At 43.6% G+C, this 24,183-nt stretch overlaps 1 protein-coding gene across 1 annotated transcript in view; it reads right to left on the bottom strand.

Annotated features, from left to right (window-relative positions):
• Window positions 1–24,183, bottom strand: part of LOC108529463 (transmembrane protein 206-like) — a 44,091-nt gene that overhangs the window by 6,574 nt on the left and 13,334 nt on the right. Inside the window, exons 3-7 of the mRNA XM_017871808.1 lie at window positions 15,644–15,853; window positions 14,019–14,170; window positions 8,858–9,000; window positions 6,210–6,354; window positions 3,849–3,956 (exon numbers count right to left, since the gene is read on the bottom strand). Coding sequence (XP_017727297.1) covers window positions 3,849–3,956; window positions 6,210–6,354; window positions 8,858–9,000; window positions 14,019–14,170; window positions 15,644–15,853 — 758 coding nt within the window. The remainder of the gene's footprint in view (window positions 1–3,848; window positions 3,957–6,209; window positions 6,355–8,857; window positions 9,001–14,018; window positions 14,171–15,643; window positions 15,854–24,183) is intronic.

Here is a 24,183-nt window from a genome sequence, read left to right as displayed (position 1 = left end):
AAAAAAAAAGAAAAGTTAGTTGTTTGAAAAGTTAAGCAAAATCAATAAACCTTCAGCTAGACTAAGAAAAATAGAATGAAGACCCAAATAAATAAAATCAGACCAAAATAAAAGACATGACAATTGATGCCACAGTAATACAAAGGATCATTAGAGACTTAATGAAAAACTATATGCCAATAAAGGAAAACCTAAAAGAAGTGGAAAAATTCCTGGATACAGAGTCTATACCAAGATTGAACCATGAAGAAACAGAAAACCTGAATAGACCAATATGAGTAACAAGACAGAGGCAGTGATAAAAGAAAAGCCCAGCACCTGATGGCTTCATTGCTAAATTCTATCTAACATTAAAAAAAAAAATTAATAGCAATTCTACTCAAACTGTTCCAAAAAATTGAAGAATATTTCCAAACTCATTCTGCAAGGGCAGCATTACCTTGATACAAAGACACAACAAAAAATGAAAACCACAGGCTAATACCCTGATGAACACAGATGCAAAAGTCCTCAACAAAATATCAGTCAACCAAATTCAATAATACATTAAGAAGATCGTTCGCCATGTTGATCGTTCGCTATGTTGATGCATCTCTGGGATGCAAGGATGATTCAACATATGCAAATCAATAATGTAACACATCACATTAACAGAACCAAGAACAAAAATCATGTAATCATTTCAATAGATGGTAAAAAAGCATTTAATAAAATTCAACATACTGTCATGATAAAAATTCTCAATGTGCCAGATACGGTGGCTCACTCCTGTAATCCCAGCACTTTGGGAGGCCGAGGCAGGCAGATCACTTGAGGTCAGGAGTTTGAGACCAGCCTGGCTGACATGGTGAAACCCCACCTCCACTAAAAATACAAAAAAATTAGCTGGGCATGGTGATGTGCACCTGTAATCCCAGCTACTCAGGAGGCTGAAGCACAAGAATCATTTGAACCTGGGAGGCAGGGGTTGTAGTGAGCTGAGATCATGCCACTGCACTCCAGCCTGGGAGACAGAATGAAACTGTCCCAAAAAAAAAAAAAAAAAAAAAAACTCAACAAACTGAGTATAGAAGGAACATACCTAAAAACAATAAAGGCCATACATGACAAACCCAAAGCTAACATCATATGGGGAAAAATTGAAAGTCTTTCTTCTAAGATCTGGAACAAGACAAGGATGCCTACTTTTATTATTTTTGTTCAGCATAATACTGCAAGTCCTAGCCAGAGCAATTAGACAAGAGAAAGAAAGAAAGGGCATCCGAATTGAAAAGAAGTCAAACTGTCTTTGTTTGTGGATGACATGATCTTATACTTTGAAAAACCTAAACACTCCACCAAAAAACTGGTAGAACTGATAAATTCAGTAAAGTCACAGGATACAAAATCAACACACCCAAATCAGGAATATTTCTATATGCTAACAGCAAACAATCTAAAAAACTTATAGCAATGCAAGAATAAAATAAAAACTAAAGACAGCAATCCCATTTACAATAGCTATAAAAATATAAAATACCTAGGAATAAATTTAACCAAAGAAGTAAAAAATCTCTATAATGAAAACTGTAAAACAGGGACAAAAAAATTGAACAGGACACAAAAAATGGAAAAATATCCTATGTTCATGGATTGGAAGAACTAGTATAATGTCCACACTACCCAAAGCAATCTACAGATTGAATGCAATTCCTATAAAATACCAATGACATTCTTTACAGAAGTAGAAAAAAAAATCCTAAATTTTGTATGGAACTACAAAAAATGCCAGATAGCCAAATCAATCCTGGGCAAAAAGAACAAAGCTGAAGGCATCACACTACTTGACTTCAAAATATACTACAAAGTTATAGTAAACAAGGCAGCATGGTATTGGCATAAAAACAGACACATAAGACCAATGGAACAGAACACAGAATCTAGAAATAAATCCATGTATATGCAGCCAACTCATTTTTGACAAAGGCACCAAGAAAATACAACTGGGAAAGGACAGTCTCTTCAATAAATGGTGCTGGGAAAACTGGATATCCATATGCAGAAGAATGAAACCAGACCCCATCTCTTAATATATAAAAAAAAATCCACTCAAAATGGATTAAAGACTCAAATCTAAGACTCGAAATTATGAAACTAGAAGAAAACACTGGGATAATACTTTAGGACATTGGTCTGTACAAAGATCTTTTTGGTAAGACCTCAAAAGCACAGGCAACAAAGGCGAAAACAGAAAAATGGGATTACATTAAGCTAAAAAGCTTCTGTACAACAAAGGAAACAATCAACAAAGTTAAGAGACAACCTACAGAATGAGAGAAATTATCTGCAAACTATGCATCCAACAAGGGATTAGTAACCAGAATATATAAGGAACTCAAACAACTCAACAGCAAAAAAAAGCCAAATAATCCAATTTTTAAATGGGCAAGAGATCTGAATAGCCATTTATCCCAAAAGATGACATTCAAACGGCCAAAAGGCATATGAAAATATGCTCAACAACACTCATCAATCAGGGAAATGCAAACCAAATCCAAAATAAGGTTATATCACCTCCCTTCAGTTAAAATGACCACTATCAAAAAGACAGTAAGTAACAGATGATGGTGAAGATGTGGAAAAAGGGGAATGCTTGTATACTGTTGGTAGGAGTGTAATAATTTACATTATAAAAGTCACTATGAAAAAACAGTATGGAGGTTCCTCAAAAAGCTAAAACTAGAACTACCATATGATCCAGCAATCTCATCGCTGGGTGCATATCCAAAAGAAAGGAAATCAAAAAAGAAAAAGAAAATCAGTGTATCAAAGAGATATCCGCACTCCCATGTTTACTGTAGCACTATTCACAACAGCCAAGATATGGAATCAACTCAAGTGTCCATCAACACTTAGGATGAATGGATAAGGAAAATGTGGTATATATACACAATGGAATATTATTCAGTCATTAAATAATGAAATCCTGTCATTTGCAGCAACACGAACGAAACTGGAGAACATTATGTTACGTGAAATAAGCCAGGCACAGAAAAACAAATATCACATGTTCTCACTCATGTGGGAGCTAAAAAAAAAGTGAGTCCCATGGAGGTAGTGAGTAAAATGGTGGTTACCAGAGGCTGGGAAGGGTTGGGGGAAGCAGAGATGAAGAGAAATTGGTTAATAAGTACAAAAATACAGTAAGATAGATGACATGAAAGTACAGTAGAGCAATTATAGTTAACAAGAATGTATTATATATTTCAAAATAGCTAGAATAATGTTGCCAATGCAAGGAAATTAAAAATGTTTGAGAAGATGGGTAACCCAACTACCCTGATTTTTGATCATTAGACTTTGTATGCATGTATCAAAATATTACATGTACCACATAAATATGTACATTTATCAATTTTTTTAAAATATGGCATTAATTAATACTTTATTAATTATTTATTTGTAACATTCTGTTCTTACTACACGTAGTATTTATCCTACAGAGAACCATTAAGAAAAAGAATAACTTGCAACTGCGGTAACCTGTATAGTAGTGACTTAATGTTTTCTACTCAATTTATTCAATGAACATTACTACTAAGCAGCTACTCTGCGCAAAGCACTCCACTATATCCCAGATAAACTATGGTGAGCAAAATTAAAGTCCCCTCCTTTACAGAGAAAGTCTAGTGATGAAGACAAGACTAAACACAAAGAATACGTAACACTGATGCCATACATATAAATTACAAGCGATTTGTGCTATGAAAAAAGATGAGGACAGGTAGGTAGACTTATCAGTCTACAAGAATGAGCCAAAATGCTTCAGGGCAGGGGGTTTTGCTATCATAATCTTAAATAATACTCACATCTTGGACTTTCTGGATGAAAGGATCTTTCCATTCAAAGACCACAAAAAACAACTGAGCACTTTTTTCAGCAGCTGGTCTCTGGTCAATGTAGTTAACCACACTTGTCTAGATATGGAGGAGAGAAAGCAGTGTTACCACCTCTGTGTGCCCTTCCCTCGCCTGTGCCCAGGGAAAGGAGAGAGAGTAGGCAGGGAATCATAGACTGTGGTTCTCCTCACACTATCTTTTGGAGACAGAGTGGCAAAAATCTCATATATACAAGATCCTGACACTGGTAGCAGATCTAAGGCTTTACCTTGGTTTCCATAGTTCTCTCGGGAAATGGGATCTGTGATGTACAACAGGTGTTTTGGATTGTCACTGAAATTTGTCACTAGGTATCTGTACTCACCATTAAACCATATTCAGGCCAGGCATGTTGGCTCATGTCTGTAATCCCAACGCTTTGGGAGGCTGAGCCGGGTAGATCACCTGAGGTCAGAAGTTTGAGACCAGCCTGGCCAACATGGTTAAGCCCCGTTTCTACTGAAAATACAAAAATTAGTGGGGCGTAGTGGTGGGCGCCCGTAATCCCAGCTACTCAGGAGGCTGAGACAGGAGAATCGCTTGAACCTGGGAGGCAGAGGTTGTAGTAAGCCAAAATCGGGCCACTGCACTCCAGCCTGGGGGACAGAGCAAGACTCTGTCTCCAAAAAAAAAAATAAAAAATAAACCATATTCAAACTACCATGTAAGACACAATTAAAAGCAATAAAAATCCCAAATTTCAAAATACTTGGTTTTCAGACCAAGTATTTGTTTGAACTTTCAACCCTTGTTTCAACCCTTCAAGTTTATAGGGACAAAGCACAGCCACACAGATCCACACAGCTGAGCATTCCCTGTAAATACTCAGTAGGTGTGCTTGGTGAGATCTGGTAGTCAATTACTAAGGAGGCTGTGTGGCATAACGGACAGCAGACAGGTAGCAAAGGCAGAAACCAGCTCCACCCAGAGGCTCGGATCCATCATCAAAGCTGAGCCTCAGCTTTGCCACCTGCAAAGGTGAACAAAATGCCTACGTCACTACAGTACAGGAGCATGCCTATGTGAGAGCATTCTAAACTCTAAAATGTGATTTTAAAACACATTAGTTAGTTGTGTTCAAAGGAGCTCATAACACCAACAAAAGACTTCCAATTTAGACAGTAATAAAAGACACTAAAATTTCTTAAATGTAAAGGTTCACTGGGGTTTTCACCCTTTGGTTTCGGATCACAGTGGGAGCTACCAGAAGAGCCAGGGTAGATGGGGTTGAACTTAATTGTCAGGTAAGTGAACACAGCCTCCTTCCTCAGAGCTGTTGTGGGGCCAGATAAGAAAGGACTTGAATTTCTTGGAGCAAATTTGGAAGTAAAAATCTGGGAGATGACAGTTATCTTACAAAACAGGAATACTGTAAGGTCCAATCACCGGGAGGGATTGTCACTTCCCAAGGCAGGAAAAATAGCCTTGCTTCCTTGAAGAAAACTGGCTTTGAGCCTCTTCCAAGTATCCAGCCTGGACTAGTCTGAGGAGCTAGGGCTCATGAAAGGACCCTGTTTAACACTAACCCAAGACAGTCCCCTCCTGCCTGACTTCTGGCCAGTGACAGCCTAGTTGGCTGGAGCGTGTCCTTCTGCTCCAAATGAGCATCATGAGCCACTGGGATACAGGAGGAAAAGACTAGCTTTTTTTAGTATTTATTTTTATCTCATCCTTTTAACATTTGTTTTTGAATGTTTAAAATGTATATAACACTAGGACAGTAATAGTATGTTATATCACCTGCAAAGTTGTATGTATACAGAGTATATGCTCAAAAAGTTTTTACGAATGGGAAATCTGATCAAAAAGCTTTCAGCCCACTGGCCTAGCAGCCAGGAGATACACCTGGCATCTCTTGCTGTGACACCCATGAGAGCTGAAGAGGACCTTAGGAAAAGCATCAACATGCACACTTGGGACCACTGTGTCTAGTCTCTCTTCCCTGCAAATAATCAATCTGCTATGCCACTGCCAGCCCCTCACAGTGCTGCTAGATACAGGACATCAGACATGGCTGGATGAGTTACTGACCTCTCTGCAAGCCGCAGTGATCTCTGCCCCACACACGCATTCTGTGAGGACTGGCCGGTATGTGCGCTGCCTGCAGAAGCACACACAGACTCTCTGGTACAGCATATGAAGCCCTCCATGGGGGTCCCTTCTCATCCTGACCAAGGCCGACTCACCCTTAAGGCCCTGCTCAAAGGACCCTTCTCTGCAAAGCTTCCCTCCACCTCAGACTTGAATGTGGAAAAGTCACCAGCAGTTTCGAGCAAACCCAGAGCCACCTACCTCCTGCCGGAATTCCACTGCTTCCCGCCCATCCTCCTCCTTGGTCTTCACCAGTGACATCTTGACCCAGGTGCGGAAGCCCCCAGAGAACTTCCAGCTGGAATAGGCACTCTCACAGGCCTGCATGAAGCCTACCCTGTTTGGGCTTGGAGGAAGGAAGGAGAAGGAAGATCCAGGTCAATCCAGGTCTGGCAGCAGGAGTCGAAGCCCCCACTGCAAGCTGGTTTCCTTGCTGGCACAACCAGGATGCTGCCCACTCCCTGCCTCCTCTCCAAACTGTGGTTGCCTCAGCAGGGCTGTCAGTCACCAGCAAAAGCAAGGCCCATCCCAGTTTTCTCTCCGTTTGGTTTCCAAATGGAGGGGGAGTTGTCACTGGCCTCAAGGCAGGAACATGATCCCTGAAGCTCCCAATGGGAGAAATCCTCCTCCCTCCTCCCATCATTCCTATCTACTGCTGCCAAAGCTGTCAGCAATGAAGTTGGCAGAAGCTCCTCAGAACATGGCGCTCACGACTCCTCAGAGAACTCTGGACTTGAGCAGAGCCTGAGGAAGCCCTCACTGGCCTGTCAGCTCCCTCTGGAAAGCCCAAAGAGGGGAAGAGGGTTCCCTGGGGAGCTCGCAGGCAGGTGGGACACCTACAGCATCAGCCCCAAGACAGTGCAGATGCAGCAAAATCAAAGCGAACATAAAAACAAGCAAAAACTGCAGCAGCGTCCTGAGGAAGCTCACAAAAGGAGTGTGGAGTGGGGGCGAGATCCCGGGAAAAGTCTTCCAGGAGGAAGGCAAGATGGCCAGCTTGAAGGAGGGAAGGGAGGAATTCTAGGTGGCAGAAAGGGGGGAAAATGCTAAGGCAGAGGCTCTGGGGTGGAAGAACAAAGCAGCAGTGGTGTGGAACGAAGGCAGCTTGCTGCATGTCCACTGGGGAGCAGCCTCCCTGCCCCGGCAGCTGCCTCCCCGCTTGCTCTGAATGGAGCCTCTGTGCTCAGCAGGACCTGGAACGGAGTCTCTCTCAGCTCAGGCACATGAAGAAAATTCTCCTGCCCTCTAGGCTCCACGGTGTGACCCCAAAGCAGTGTGTGTGGAGCAGACAGGAACTTTCTGATGGTCAGGGGACATTCATCACTGTAAATCAAAGACTAAGAGAGGTGGCGGAGCTTCCATCATCATACTAGAGATGCAGTAGACCCTTAAACAACACAGTTTTGAGCTGGGCGGGTCCACTCACACATGGATTTTCTTCAGCCTCCGCCACTCCTGAGACAGCAAGACCAACCCCCATCCTCCTCAGCCTACTCAACATGAAGGCAACGAGGATTAAGGCCTTTACAATGATCACTTTCGCTTAATGAATAGTAAGTATATTTTCTCTTCCTAATTTTTTTTTTTTTTGAGACGGAGTCTCGCTCTGTTGCCCAGGCTGGAGTGCAGTGGTGCAATCTAGGCTCACTGCAACCTCCGCCTCCTGGGTTCAATCGATTCTCCTGCCTCAGCCTCCTGAGTAGCTGGGATTACAGGTGCATGCTACCAGACCCAGCTAATTTTTTGTATTTTTAGTAGAGATGGGGTTTCACCATGTTAGCCAGGATGGTCTCGATCTCCTGACCCCGTGATCTACCCACCTCGGCCTCCCAAAGTGCTAGGATTACAGGTGTGAGCCACCACACCCGGCCATGATTTTCTAAATAACATTTTCTTTTCTCTAGTTTACTTTATAAGAATACAGTCTATGGCCTGGCGCGGTGGCTCACACCTGTAATCCCAGCACTTTGGGAGGCCGAGACAGGCGGATCACGAGGTCAGGAGATTGAGACCATCCTGGCTAACATGGTGAAACCCCGTCTCTACTAAAATACAAAAAAATTAGCCAGGTGTGGGGGCGGGCACCTGTAGTCCCAGCTACTTGGGAGGCTGAGGCAGGAGAATGGCATAAACCCAGGAGGCGGAGCTTGCAGTGAGCCGAGATCGCGCCATTGCACTCCAGCCTGGGGGACAGAGCAAGACTCTGTCTCAAAAAAAAAAAAAAAAAAAAAAGAATACAGTCTATGATACATATAACCACAAAATATGTGTTGTTTATGTTATTGGTAAGGCTTCTGTTAATAGTAGGCTGTTAGTAGTTAAGTTTTGGGGGAGTCAAAAGTTATCCACAAATTTTTGGCTGCACAGGCAGTAGTGGTTAAGTTCGGTCACCCCAAACCCCAAGTTGTTCAAGGGCCAACTGTATTTCAGGCAAACACACACTGAGCCCTAGGAGCAAGACGTGGTTCCTGTGCACACTGGAGGGGTGGGGAGCGGAACCAAGGAACCACACAAGAACTTGCCCTCAAGGGGACTTACAAATCAAAGGCAACTTCCTCTACTCCTCAGCAGCCCCAGGCAATGGCGAGACCAAATGATCTCTCCAGAACCAGTCAGCACTAGGTATATGGACAGCCAGCGTGCTCCTCCACACCAGATTCGCTTAACTTTGTGATAAGATGTTGAGTGGACCGGCCAAGCTCATGAGGTCCCTTCCTGGGCCAATGGGTCATCTGGGAATGTCCCTTCCCTTCCCTGCCCTCAGCCCTCCATCTTTAGCCCAGGGATGTACACGGCTGGAATGAGATAAAAAGTAGACAGTAAGCCCACTGTGAACTCTAAAAGGCCACCTTTGCAGGAACTCCTGGAAAGAAGAGAAGAGGAGGTAATCAATGGCGCTGAAGTCCTCACTACTCTTGTTCAGGCGGAACTGGAGGAAGACCAGCTCCCGCTTTTTCACTTCCCGGGGCCCCTGGACAATCAGGGCAGATTTCTGCAGAGAGACAAAGGACAGAGTCTCAGTCCTGGGAGAGCACACAGAGGCCTCTGGGTCTGAGGGCAGAAGCACTGACTGGAAAGCCCATAGCTCCTCGCCCAGTGGTCTCCAAAGGGACCAGTAGCCAGACCCTCCTGTTCAGGTGAGAACAGGCCCGGGCTGGGACTCATGCTCATTCCTGGGGAGCTTTCCCCGCACGATGCCCGACCAGAGCTGAATGCAGCTCATCCTCTGTCCACTTTTCTCATTGGTTGTTTGAGTTATGGAAGCCCTTAATTTGGCAAGGATGTTCACTTTCATCTGTTATGTGTGCCAATCTTTTCTTCCAGTCTGTCATTTTTCTTTTAACTTTGTTTCCAATGTCATTTGTCCTATGGAAACTTTAAATTTAATGTAGTGAAACCTATGAACCTTTTTTTCTAAAGTTAATCTATAAATTCAGTTTCCATCACAGTTAAAAGTCCCAATGAATTTTTTTTGTGGAACTAAGCAAGCTAGTTTTAAAGCATACTTAGAAGAACACGTGTTCAAAATAACCAAGACAAGTTTGGGAATGGGGAAGACTGGTAGGGAGGGCACTATAGGGAAACTTATAAACCTATAAACCATCAAGAAACCTTTTCTTTATGGCTTTGGGTTTTGCTTGCTGAGGAAAGCCAAAATTACATCAGTATTGTCCTCTATTTCTTTATAGCATTTTTTAACCTTTTTTACATTTACATACTTTATATATCTGGCTTTAAGCTCTGCGTATAGTGTGAAATAGGGCTCTAATTCCTACTTCCCAAACAATGCATAGAGACAGGTTTTAAAGCCTCTTCCCCTCCCTGCTTTATCTTATTCTAAATTCAATACAGAACCAATATCTGTGTCTGCTCCTGGCCCCAGCAGAGCCCACACATATGTCTGTCTCCGTCCAGTACTATGCTGCTTTGATTCCTGTGGTTTTCCACTGTTCCCAGATCTGGGCCGGTGCCCTCCCTACTAGTCTTCCCCATCCCCAAACTTGTCTTGGTTATTTTTGAACCGTGTTCCCCTAAGTATGCTTTAAAACTAGCTTGCTTAGTTCCACAAAAAAAAATTCATTGGGACTTTTAACTGTGATGGAAACTGAATTTATAGATTAACTTTAGAAAAAAATGTCTTTTACATCAACTTTTATAAATGCTCTAGATATTTGAAAAAGAGTGAGTACACTATCAGTTACAAAGTTTTGTGTCCCCACATGTATACACACACATACACACTCTAAATTTATTAAGTGCACTATTCAATTCTTATCCTTTCTAGTTTTTGTCTATTTGATCTGTGAATTTCTGAGAGGGGTGTTTAAATCGTGCTCTAAAGTGATGGTATTTTTCACTTCTAACAGATTTTGCTTAAAATATATAAATGTCATGCTGTTTAGTACATAAAGTTTTGGAACTGTTCAGTCGTCTTAGTGGAGAGTATGGAGTTGAACCTGTTATCAATATTAAACATCCTTCTTTCACCCCTTCACACATGGAATTCCACACCGACTATTAATATTGCCACTTCTGGGCTTCATTGCATTTTCCCAAGACAGCTTTGTCCATCTTATTTATTTTTCAACCTTTCTGTGCCATTTTGTTTTAGAGAACACTGTCCCTGGTTTCTATTATCCATTTCTTCCTTTAGTACTAGAACGGCTTTCCCAACCCAGGTTTCAGCAGAATCCACTCCTCCTGCTGGAGCCTCATCTCTGCCTTTAAATGTAGCCATGTGATGAAGTTCCTAACGTGTGGAAGAAAAGGGGACTCATTCAACTCCATGCCATTTCCTGAAAAGGGAACTGCTTGCCCTCCACTTCTCACCTTCCCAGGCATGGGCATGTGCGCGCGCACGCGCACACACACACACACACACACACACACACACACTGCCCACATGGACCAGAACAATGCCCAGGGGACAGCACAGTGACAAGACAAAAGTCATGGCTGGACCATCCTATGAGGCAGCACTGGCCACTATGCCACACAGCCTGCATGCCAGGACTGTTCTCAAAGAAAGAAGGAGACTTCTCCCTCATCTCAGCCACCGTATTTGCGGGTTTTGTTTTTATTCGGTAGCTTAGCTTATACTGACTAATACACAATTTGTTAACTGACACTGGAATGTTTCATGGTTGCAAAAAAATCTAAAAATGAGGCATCAGCCAAACATTTGGGTGGTGGGAAAATGGCAGGCAGTAAGGAAATAGATAAGGATCCCACAGGCTGGAAAAGTGGCAAACCTTATTGTGGCGGCCAGAGCATTTGGTAAAAAATAACTACCATTATATTGAGAGCATGAAAGAAAGCACCAGAAAATTACAAAATTCTGAAGATTTTACAAATATAACAGGATGAGACCCTCGACTGGGGTCACTTTCACATGGACTTGATTAGATGCGAACAGCCAGAAGCCTACACGTTTCTGAAATCTCGCTGCAAACAAAGGCAATGGGAGGAGGAGGTGGGTAAGAAGCCACCCTCCCAGTTTGTGATTGTTTAGCCCTAAAGCCGCTCACACAATCAGGAAGTGAGTGGCACAAGCTGTGCAGCCACCAGGGAGGGCGTATTTTCTAATATCCACTTCAGATATGGCCACAGAGCATTACCACCAAGGCAGAAGTTCCAGGGACAAGGCCAGAGCACATAGGAGTCTCTCTCTGAGGGCAGCGACAGGTTCAAACCAAGGAGCTTACTTCACGCCAAGAAGGCATCTCACCGGTCCCACCCCGCAGGGTTCCAGCACTGCTGCAGAGCAGAGCTGCAGGCCCTTCCCCTTCGTCCTTTTCCAAACGGGAGCTCTACTGCTCTCATCGTGTTCTTCCTCCACTGCTATACGCTGGTTTGGGTAGGAAACTTGGTGGATAGGGAGGAGATAACTTCTCTGTTAGTTTCTAGCTTGTGGACTTCAAGGAATTGATGGAGGAGACGAACCATCACTCAGAGCCGGGGGCTAGTAGTTGTATTCAACTTCATTTCCATAAAAACAACTCTCTCTTTGTGCCCTTATTTCAAGGGTTTTTACACTATTTAGTCGAATCATGTAACTATTGTAACAAGTGCAACTGGCCTACATGGGTTTGGAACTGACCCTCACTGACTCCTCGTAAGTGTACCCTTCAACTGGGGGAGGAGAAGAGGGCATCCAGAGAACAGGCACTTGGTGGGACGGAAGCAGCCATGAGGGTTCATTAGCGTGTTTTACAGAGGGATGAAGGGAGTTGGGAATCCAGACAGAGAGCTTCTATTATACATATAACTCCACATTGGAATTGTTTAAAGGTTGTTTTCCTTTTTGTTTTAATTAGCTTCCATTTCCCTATTCTAGAGTCCATTCTATTTGTTCATCTTGGTCTTTTTCTGTCATTAGTTTCATGCAAATGTCTGGTGACCATTAATTCTCCATTCTTATTTATGAATGAAGGATTAGGTTGACTAGTATAGGTCTGGGTTTTGGTTTCTTCCAAAGTAATAAATTTCTGTTTCTCTAATAGGCCTCTCCCTTGCATGGGAAAGCTAAGTATGCTCTGTGGAAGCACACTGAGTATTCCAGTGTGTTTTACTCTGGGAAGAGTCCTTTCCTTTAGTTCTCTCTCCTTTTCCATTGTAGAAGTCTGCTGTTTCCTATGCCTAAGCAAAGAATCTTCCCTTAGCTTCTGTAGAGAATGGTTCCAGGGTCTTTTACCCAGAAGCAACCATCCCCAGCGGCTCTGCATACCTGGGGAGGGCATAGGGTGTGTCTGGCCCAGCCAACAGGCAGTCCAGTAATGACTACCCTGCTTTCTAACAGCACTGATTCCAAGCTGGGGGTTTGGAAGGAAAGCTTGTACCTCTACAGCAGGTCTCTTCTGCATCTGTTTTGGGTTAGGGTTTTCCTCTAATTTGTTTGCTCCACCAATCAGGCCCAAGCTGTTTTTTATACTTTATACCAGTTCCTCAAAATGTCTGGTCCACTGGTGATATTCTTTCTTTATGTGCAAAGCTATTACTGATGTTCTAGTCTGTTTTATCTCGTTCCTTACAGAATCATTTCAGCAGAATTTTAGGAGGGGGCCTAGCGTACACATACTAACAAAAAAATATTAGTGCGATTCTTTCATCTTAAAACCCACTAACAGTTCCCTGTTACCCAAGGGAGCAAGTGTGGCACTATAGCACGATACATGTTCTTTTCTCATCTGGCCATTACTCTGTCCACAGCTTCATCACCCATCAGTCTTCCAGGGCTCCTGACCCTATGAAACATCTCCCTGCCAACTGCAATTGTGCCCAGAGGCACAAGTACAACATGTCGTCTCTTCCCTTTAGGTCATGGTGCAATTTCCTCTGCCTAGAAAACTTTTCCTTCCCAATTTCATCTGGAAAACTTTATTGTAGCCCCTTTCAATCCTTTCTGAAGCAAGGAGATGAGATGTAAATCAATACAAAACGCCACCCTGCCTTTGAAACCCTGTGCAGTGCCACTCCTCCAGGGCACTCCGAACCCCATCCCTTAGTCATCCTTCCCAGCCGTGCTGTTGTACATGACAACACGGCCAGCCCAGGGCCCAGGAGTCATTGTCCCCATACCGGCACTCCTTGATGCTGGCATATTTATTTCAAACTACGGATTCCCAGGCCTCGCCTAAGGAATTATAATTCAGTTGGCTTCACATGGAACCTGGCAATTTGTATTTTCAAAAAGTATCCTGGCAATTCTGTCAAGCGGTCAGGTATGGGACCCACTTCGCTATATCCCACCAGCCCCACCCTTTAGCCCTGTCATTCTTCCATCAGGGACAGGGTCTCACCACACTGTCAGGAATCCCTGAGCATTACTCAGCAAAGGCTGGAGGCCTCACTGTCCTCCCTGAATGCAAACGAGCCAGCCACAGCCAAGTGTCCACGTGGCACAGCCGCATGTCTGCTTGGGGACCAAGGCCCCACACTGAGTGAGTGGAAGAAGGGGTGCGGGGCTAACAGAGCAGCTGCCCAGACCCAGCTCAGGCAGACAGGAATTACCACAGTCTGATTGGAGAAGGGGTCCGTGTAGTTGATCCTCTGGGTGGTGCAATTCATGTCACCCGGCTGGCCAGGGCTTGTCAGAGGAGGAATGACCTCATAATGGTGCTTACAGCTGAGCAACTGGGCCTGACCGGGGTACAGGGCAATACCTGGGGGCACAAACAGGAAAAGCAAGTGTCAGAAATCACAGTCCTGACCACATCCCTGAAATCATCTCACATCTACCAGCAACCTATGTTCTGGACTTCCTGGATGACTGCAAGGAAGGGAGAAGAAAAGGGTTTCAGAGGGTGAGGAGCCACATCCCCTGGCCTCAGAAAGCCCCGCTCTAGCAGAGGGCACAAGCCCCTCCTCAGTAAGCCCCTGGCCAACCTGGGATCCAGCCACCCTGATGCCCACATCAAAACCCGGTCCCCCTCAGAGCCCCGCTCCACACCCTCCGAGGGAGTGTCTCTTGACTCAGCCCCGCTCTGCCATCCCTCTGGGCCAACACCCACCTGCAGAATCGCTGGGAGGCTCTAAGCTGTGGAATTCTTCGGAACTCATTTTGTCTCTTAGACTGGGAGCCCCAAGTGTGCGAGTCACATCCCAAGAGTCCCTCCCTCTTCCCAGCCCAGGCACCTCTACGGACAGTAGCTGTCCAGCCTCAAGGGCAGCAATGCTAAGACAGCAGCACATGGTATCAGAGACAGACTTCAGAGAGACTAAGAGACCAGACAGAGAAAGTAAAACCTATAGATAAAGAAGACTCAAGCAGACACACAGAGAAGAGGGACAAACACAAGACAGGAAGAGATGGGCACAGGAGCCATGACCAGCACAACTGACTCTGCTGGAGGCTGGCAGGAAGCCCCAGAGAGAGGGCACCTGGACTCTGGCTCTGCCATGTGAGCAGGCCCTCCCGCAGGTCACTCAGGGGCATCTGTGGACAGAGCAGGTAGCACACACTGGGTAGACAGGGCCAAAGTCACATAGCTCATGCCTCCTCATTTACTCTACAGCCCCCAGAGCATCCAGTGCCAGCCTGTAGCCCAGAGCATACAGCCTGCTCTGTAGCAGAGCGGACTGCCACTCAGGGACCAGACACCCCAGCGGGACAGGTCTACCCAGTGTGGCCTGGGAGTCCCTCTCCAGGCAGGGTTCCTGTCTACCTTGGATGGTCTCACCTCCCCTATCACCCTCCCCACCCCACAGTCCAGCCTTGACTCATGCTTCTCCTCATCCCTGCCCTCTGGCCCCAGCCAAGTTAGTCTCATCCTCTCCAGAGAAGCCCTCTGCTTCCCTAGACACCCCTTCACTCTGCTGATCCCCATCCCAAAGACACTCTCTTCCCATCTATGTGCTTTTCAAGGACCAGCTCAAATCCTACCTCTCTGCCAAGCTTTTCCTGACCCCTCTAGTAGCCTGCAATAGCTACTCTAGGCTCTGTTCATTTCTCTCCTCAGCACGTACCACACTCCCAACAGCAGCTCTTTGGGTGTAGACTCTTTACCTAGACTATGCTTGGTTGGCCTCCTCTGCCCTGCCCGTAGTGCCACAAATACAATGACAGCTCAGAGAGTATCTGCCAGCCGACACCCTAGATCTGGGGCCCTGATGCCTGGCCCAGGGGCAGGCTCTACCTGGGGCATCATAGCGATCCACTTCCTTGTAAGACACAGACATGACAGGGTGCTTGAGTTTCTCACGAAAGTCTGTGATGGTCTGGTAGACCAGGAAGACAGCCACAGCCATGAGCAGCAGGTAGATGAAGATGAGCAGGACCGAGAAGACGTTCTTCAGGCAGGCCTTGCTGAAGCGGATGCTGCTGGAGGCAGACTCGCTGTCCAGGCCTGACAACAACAAAACACCACGTGACCCAGGACACAGGGACAAGGTACAGCCAGAGATGGTCAGCAACCTCCAGACCCTTGCCTACCTTACCAAGGAGGTGAGGTCACCTGCACACCCAACCTTTCCACCTCACCCCACAAATCATAACAAAGGGCACCTGTAAACATTTACTACACAGCCTCTCTGCCAGGCAGAGGACACCAAGCTGAAGGAGACTTATTCATTGTCTTTATGGAGTTTACTCTCAAAAGAAAAAAGATAAAAGATATAAAAATAATAAAAATTTTAAAAGAACAAGCAAAAAACAAACAGAACAGAAAAAAGGAGTTTACTCTCTAGAGGGATAGGCAGTTACAATCCAACAGCCTACCTCTCTGGCCTTATACCTCACCACTCCACTTCCCCAATTCTCCCAGCTCCAGCTCCACCTCTCCTCATCGACTTTCTGTTCTTCTGGCGTGCCCTGCTCAACCCGGGAGCCTCTCACATTTACCATTCCCTCTGCTTGATTTTCTTTTCTTCCACAGCTGACGCTTTACTCATCCTAAGCCCTGAAAGCTTTTTGCTTGGCATCTGGCTTCCAACAGCGACAGAGTAGCTTGGTCACGCCATCCTTCCACTGAAGCATTTTAATTTAGAAAGACATTTTATTGGCCAGGCGCAGTGGCGCACGCCTGAAATCCCAACACTTTGGAGGCCGAGGCAGGGGGATCACCTGAGGTCGGGAGTTCGAGACCAACCTGACCAACACAGTGAAAACCCGTCTCTACTAAAAATACAAAATTAGCTGAGCATGGTGGTACATGCCTATAATCCCAGCTACTCAAGAGGCTGAGGCAGTAGAATTGCTTGAACCCAGGAGGCGGAGGTTGCAGTGAGCCAAGATCATGCCACTGCACTCTAGCCTGGGCAACAAGAGCGAAACTCTGCCTCAAAAAAAAAAGAAAGACATTTTCTTGAAAAAGCCTCTCCTGACCCCTAACTTTTATTTGGGCACCTCTTCCTCAGTATTCCCAGGGAGCCCTGAATGTCCCCTACTTCATCACTCTGCAATGTCATGTCTATACATCTTTTCTCCCCCTAGGCTATGAGTTCCATGAGGGCAGGGATGGGGCCAGTCTTATCCATAACTGAATCCTTAGCCCTTCATGCTATGCCTGAAACATTCTGCATTTACATGGTGACTGATTAAACACGTCCTGATGCCATTGGTACAACACAACTCTGTCTCCCCTACCTCCCTCACAAAATCCTGAGACTAGAAGCTAGATTAATCCCTGTTATGGACAAAACTGTATCCCCTAACCTCAAATTCAGGTTGAAGCCCTAACCCTCAATGTGACTATATTTAGAGACAGGGCCATCATGGATATAATTAAGGTTAAATGTGGCCATAAGGATGAGCCCTGATCCAATAGGACCAGAATCCTTATAAGAGGAGGAGACATTAGGAGCACAAGTACACAGGAAAAAAGTTTATGTGAGGACACAATGAGAAGGCAGCTGTCTGCAAGCCAAAGAGAGAGGCCTCACCAGAAATCAACCCTGCTGGCACCTTGATACTGGACTTCTCACTTCCAGAATTGTGAGAAGTAAATTGCTATTGTTTATGCTACTCATCTGTGGCATTTTGTTACAGCAGTCCGAGCTGACTAAGATACTCCCACAGGGTTCCCTGTGCCCTCTCTTCTCCTCAGCTGAAAATGGAGCTCCCTGAGAAGAAGCCCTATTTCCTCCATAGCCCAGGTGAGCACAAGGCTGAGAACAAGGGAAGCATCTGAACGTAAGCCCCAAAAGGTATCTGCTTGGCATCTGGCTTCCAACAGTGACAGAGTAGCAGTGTCACACCACCCTTCCACAGAAAACAATTATAAACTTTGGACAACATATTTTAAATTATTTGAAGGCACTAGGAGAATGATCAAAAGCAGGTAGAAATTGAAAGAGAGGCTACCCTTGAAAGAGAAGAACTGTACTTGGTGAGATTTATACGTCTGTAGCTTTTTGCCTAAGAATACATGCCAATACCTATAAGGCATGGTTCAGAGTGACAGGGATAAAGTTCAGGGCCAGAAGGGCAGCCAGAAAGTTCAGACGAAACCTTGAAAGGGAGGGAGCCACATAGCGGGTGAAACTCCCAAATTGGCAACTAAATATATGTTCAGATCCTTGGCTGGAGAACCCAAGGGGGCCAGCAAAAAGTAACAACTGGAAATTGAAAGAACCGCATGGAGATTTCAACTACGGCTAATGCAGTGGAGGTAGGAGTTTAGAGCTGAGCTTAAATCTTGCCATACTAACTACATGCCAAGAAAAAAAAAATACCCTTCTGAAGATCATAACAGAATCCAGAATCTCTACATCATTCATAATGTCCAGTGTTCAATCAAAAATCACTAGACATGCTAAGATACAAGAAAATGTGACCTGTACTCAAGAAAAAAGCAATCTATAGAAACCAACACCAAGATGACCCAGTGTTGCAATTTAGCAGAGAGGAACTTTATGGCACTTAAAGGAAAATATCTGAATAAGGAATAAAGACAAGATCAATAGAGAAACAGAAACTAATAACAACAGCCAAATATATAGAATTTCAGTTTTGCAGGATTGAAAAGCATTGTGGAGATGGATGGTGGTGATGGTTGCACAGCAATATGAATGTGCTTAATATCACTGAGCTTTACATTTTAGTGGGTAAGACGATGAGTTTTACATTATGTGTATCTAACCACTGTAAAAATGTTTCATTAAATTTTAAAAAACAGATGAAAATTCCAGATCTGACAAGAAATGAAGTAAAAAGTTCACTGTATATTTTAATAGCAAAAGATGGCAGAAAAAGAGTCAGTGAACTTGAAGTTAAATCAACAGAAACTATCCAATCTGAAAAAAATATTGAAGGAAAAAAAACAAAAAACCAAATGGAGCCCGGATAATTGTTACAGTATCTAGCAGTGTAATGACATGTAACTGGAGACAGAAAATAGGTCACAAAAAATATCTGAGGCCAGGCACGGTGGCTCACCCCTGTAATCCCAGCACTGTGGAAGGCTGAGGCAGGTGGATCACAAGGTCAAGATATAGAAACCATCCTGGCCAACGTGGTGAAACCCCGTCTCTACTAAAAATACAAAAATTAGCTGGGCATGGTGGCATGCACCTGTAATCCCAGCTACTTGGGAGGCTGAGGCAGGAGAATCGCTTGAACTCGGGAGGCGGAGGTTGCAGTGAGTTGAGATCACACCATTGCACTCCAGCCTGGGTAACAAGAGCAAGACTCCATCTAAAAAAAAAAAAAAATCTGAAAAAAACAATGGCCCAAAACTGTAGAAAGACATCAACTTACAGATCCAAGAAGCTCAATAAATGCCAATCAGGATAATTTAAAAAAAAAAAAAAATTGCTGAGGCAAATCATAGTCAAACTGCTAATGTAAAGAAAAGAGAAAAATCTTGAAGGCAGTGAGGGAAAAAATATATATCTATATATATATACACATAGATATATATTACATATAGTGCACTGATACTAATGACAACCAATTTCTGAACAGAAATAATGGAGGCCAGAAGACAACAGAACATCTTCAAATGCTGAAAGAAAAAAATTTTTTCATCTACCAGTATAATTCTCTAACCAGCAAAACTTCAAAAATGAAGATGAAATAAAGATATTTTGAAACACAATGGCTGAGATAATTCATCACTAGCAGACCTGCACTACAATGCATGCTAACAAAAATTCTGAAAGCTAAAAGGAATTGACACTTAGACGGTAACTCTCAGATGTAAAGAGCACTGAAAATGTTAAATAAGTGAGTAAAACAAAAAGCTACTTAAAAAAAGGTTAAGACTGCCTACAGCAGAAATTACTCAACAATATTATAAGGTTTATAACTTGCAATAAAGAAGAAACAGAGAAACAAACAAAAAAACCCAGCAAGACAAATAGAAAACAGCAAAATGGTAGTCAAATCCAGCCATATCAATAATTACATCAAATGTAAATGGACTAAACCATCCAATTAAAAAGCAGAGACTGTCAGTCTGGATTAACAACAAAACCCAACCATATGCTTTGATAGCAGATTTCAAATACAAAGACACAAAAGAGTATCTGCTCATAATTATTTCATTTTACTTTATTTAAAGCACAAAAGCAGGCGCAACACAGAACTATCCAAGTCTCCTGGATTGGTAAAGACAAGGAAATAATTCATTCTTTACTTCGACAAGATCAAGCACCAACTCTACATGCAAGATTTTGTACTAGGTGCTTCAGGGAGATATCAAATGAAGGACTGATGGTCTCTGATCCAAAATGCTACAGAATTCAGAAAGATGTAAGGGTACAAAACATTAGGTTTCCTTCAACTGGAGGAAGAATGGGAAGCACAGGGAGAGGGGCAGTTATCAGCAAAGACCCTGTGGAGGGGGTCATGTTAGTTCTGCACCTAAACCACAAGGAGAATTTTAAGGAAGAAATAATTTGGTTTCCATTATTCATTTATTTTCTGACTGAAAGAGCAGATATACTGTGCAGTGGTTAAGAGCATGAGCTTTAGAGTCAGAGTTTTGAGCTCCAGCTGCAGCTTTGCTACTAACTACTCCATGATCCTAGACAAGTTACTCAGTGCTCTTAAAGCCTTACATTTTTATCATTTCCATTTTACAGGATTTTTTAGGGAAGTAAATGAGAATGTTGCAAAATGCATTCATTACATAGTGCCTGCTCAATGGTAACAATTATTGGTACCAAAGAAACAGAATGTACCCTCTACCCTTCAAACAATGAAGTGCTCAATTATGAAAATAGCAAAAATAAAGATCATAGAACTATAATCTCTTTTGAAAAATAAATCTGAAAAGATATACGCTGAAAATAAAATGGAGGCAGGGCAGAATGTAGTGTCTTTCACGTAGTAGGCATGTAATGTTTCCATGTTTGTCAAATGAATAAATAACCCAAATAATAGATGAACTGAGTCTTGCCATGCTAACTCAATCCGTCAGAGAATATTAGTGCAATCAAGCATGTAAAACTATAAACCAATGAATGTTCCTTGCTGTTTTTTGGCAAAATACTTTAGAAAGTTTTTACTTTACACAGGAATGCCAATTTCCCGAACTGTCAGTGAGGCCCCTTTAGGTTTTAAGGAATAAGTTACTGTGGGCAGTGGAGGTTTACTCTACAGGTACAAGGGTAAATGAGAGCCCAAGAAACCCAATGGATAGCTGAGAGCTAAGCCACCAAGGTCCACAGCAGCTCTAGTTGTCCAAAAGGAATTAAAGCAATTCTTTCTCATCTCAGCTTCTTTTGTGTTTGATTACACTTTTGCCTCTACCTATTGCTAATAAACACTGTGTCAATTTCTGCTCCTTCATGCCTTTGCTCTCTGCCTTCTTTACATGTTTCTCTCATGACCCTGCTCCACTTTACTAAGTCCTTCTCCATGAGTCTTGCATTCAAATTCTCCCCCAGAGAGTATCCTGTATGGGTGTTCCACCAGATACCTCATAAGACACTGACCTCCTTCATGCCCAGCCTATAGATGGCCTCCCTTTCTTGGGTGCTGACCCCTGAGCAGTCAGCTGTAGCTGGGCTGCAGGGCCACAGGATCTATGCACAGGAACCTACCCATAGCTATTTAGCTTGGAAGGTACAACCAACTCCCATGGTCCAAATGGGACCATGGGTATCCTTCAAAACCTAGTGGGTGAAAATACATCCACTGTCATGAGCTGCTCATAACTGCAGTGGCAATGAGTACCAGCCGACTACATTCTAACGGGGTTTGAAAAGATCACAAGATAAAACTGAAGGAACTCTGAAGTGACTGATTTGTTGCATAACATCTGAACTAATTTTTAAGAGTTGATAGGGACCTAAAAGGCCATCTGGCCCAACTCTACTCTTTGTACAACAATCCAGATCCCACAGCCAGTAACTGGCACAATCAGAATGAGAGAGTCTTAAGAGTCCTGGCTCCTAGCCCAATGCTCTTTCCCTACACAACTGTGAGCATTAATATTTAAAATTACAGTCATTAATAATAAAAGATGTAATTGAAATAATATAACTTCGAACAAGTAGAGAAGTCTGAAATACTTTTTCTCTTTTTTTTCAAGAGACAGGGTCTCACTCTGTCACTCAGGCTGGAGTGCACTGGTGTGATCATAGCTCACTGCAGCCTTGAACTCCTGGACTCAAGTGGGGTCTGGCTCTGTCACTCGGGCTGGAGTACAGTGGCATGATTTTGGTTCACTGCAACCTCCACCTTCCAGGCTCAATCAATCCTCCCATCTCAGCCTCCTGAGTAGCTGGGACTACAGGCACGTGCCACCATGCCCAACTAATTTTTGTATTTATTGTGGAGATGGGGTTTCACCATGTCACTCAGGCTGGTCTAGAACTCCTGGACTCAAGCAATTTACCTACCTCAGCCTCCTAAAATGCCGGGATTACAGGCATGAGCCACTGTACCTGACCTGGAAAACTTTTTTTGTGGTTTTTTTTTTTTTTTTTTTGAGATGGAGTTTCACTCTTGTTGCCCAAGCTGGAATGCAATGGTGCAATCTCAGCTCACTGCAACCTCCGCCTCCTGGGTTCCAGTGATTCTCCTGCCTCAGCCTCCCGAGTAGCTGGGATTACAGGTATGCACCACCACATCCAACTAATTTTTTGTATTTTTAGTAGAAACAGGGTTTCACCATGTTAGCCAGGTTGGTCTCGAACTCCTGACCTCAGGTGATCTGCCTGCCTCAGCCTCCCAAAGTGCTGGGATTACAGGGGTGAGTCACTGTGCCTGGCCCGGAAAACTTCTAAGACAAACTCTATACTACATCCAGGCTGAACAATATAATAAAGAGGAACAATAACTGGCATTTGTGGACAGATGTATCCACTCTGCATTAAGCCAGATAAACATGATTTGAAATGTTTTGCCTTCATGATGGCCTTGGTAAGGGAAAGAGATGAAGTTCTCCCTACATGTTCTTAAAAATTCTAAAAATAGGCATAAAACAAAAAGGTCACATGCCAATTCCATCACTGCAATTCATCTGGTAGAGGTACTTGGAACAAATTACTCTCATGGGAACATTGACCAAAAGTCTTCTCTTCTGTTTTACTCACAGAAGCCAAGTTTAGCTTCTTTACAGGCCTCTTCTTGATCCACAAATAGGAGTGTGATCTAAATAAAAACTGTAAAACTATTTACTTATCCTCCACACTTGCTATAAGTGACACTCCAATTCTAAAACTAGACACCATTATACTTTATCATAAAAAAAAAAAAAAAGGTGCTGGTTATTTGATAAAATGTCCCACGCACTCTGTAGTGAGAAAACTGAACACTGGCTTTTTGTGGCAAACTGGATGAATGTGCTTTAAAAGTACACATCCTTTAAATGAATGCAAACTCAGGGTAGTAGGAAGACAAAAATAATGCACAAGATGTTCCAGGGAAAGGTAGTTTATATGCTTTGTAAAACCCATGACAGAATTCCTTCAAAAACCCCGAACTTGTCCCAGAATGCAAGTTTATCCACTAAGGGGATCTGTGATGGGCAATTCAGTTCTTGAAAATATCATGGAAACTCTGCTCAGAGGAAGGGGGCTTGGTTGTCTGCTGTAATCCTGTGAAACTCCACCTTGCAGGGAGCACTGAGCTAAGAGGCATTCTGAATTTTCTGCCTACCTTTTTTTTCTGTTGTTTAGTGTGGTCAATTTTGTTTCTTCTTTTTTATATAATTTACATACCATACAATTTACCCTTTTAAAGTAAATATATTCAACAGTTTTTAGTATATTCACAAGATGTATAACTACCACCACTATCTAATTACAGAAAATTTTAATTACCCAAAAAGAAACTCCATACCTGAGAGTGGTTACTTCCCCTTTCCTGGCAACCAATAATTTAATTTCTGTCCCTATGGATTTGCCTGTTCTGGACATTTCACATTAAGGGCATCATATATGTGGCTGTGTCTGACTTCTCTCACTTAATATAACGTTTTCAAGATACAGCCAGGAGTGGTGGCTCATGCCTGTAATCCCAACACTTTGAGATGCTGAGGCAGGAGGATCACCTGAGGTCAGGAGTTCAAGACCAGCCTGGCCAACATGGCAAAACCCCATCTCTACTAAAAATACAAAAATTAGCTGGTCATGGTGGCACATGCCTGTAATCCCAGCCACTTGGGAGGCTGAGGCAGGAGAATCACTTAAATCCAGGAGGCGGAGGTTGCAATGAGCTGAGATGGCACCACTGCCCTCCAGCCTGGGCAACAAAGAATCTTGTCTCAAACAAAAAAAAAAAAAA

This window comes from Rhinopithecus bieti, unplaced genomic scaffold (assembly GCF_001698545.2).
Source record: "Rhinopithecus bieti isolate Rb0 unplaced genomic scaffold, ASM169854v2 scaffold_6935, whole genome shotgun sequence".
NCBI classification, from domain to species: domain Eukaryota; kingdom Metazoa; phylum Chordata; class Mammalia; order Primates; family Cercopithecidae; genus Rhinopithecus; species Rhinopithecus bieti.
This window is presented reverse-complemented; position numbering and strand designations above follow the sequence as displayed.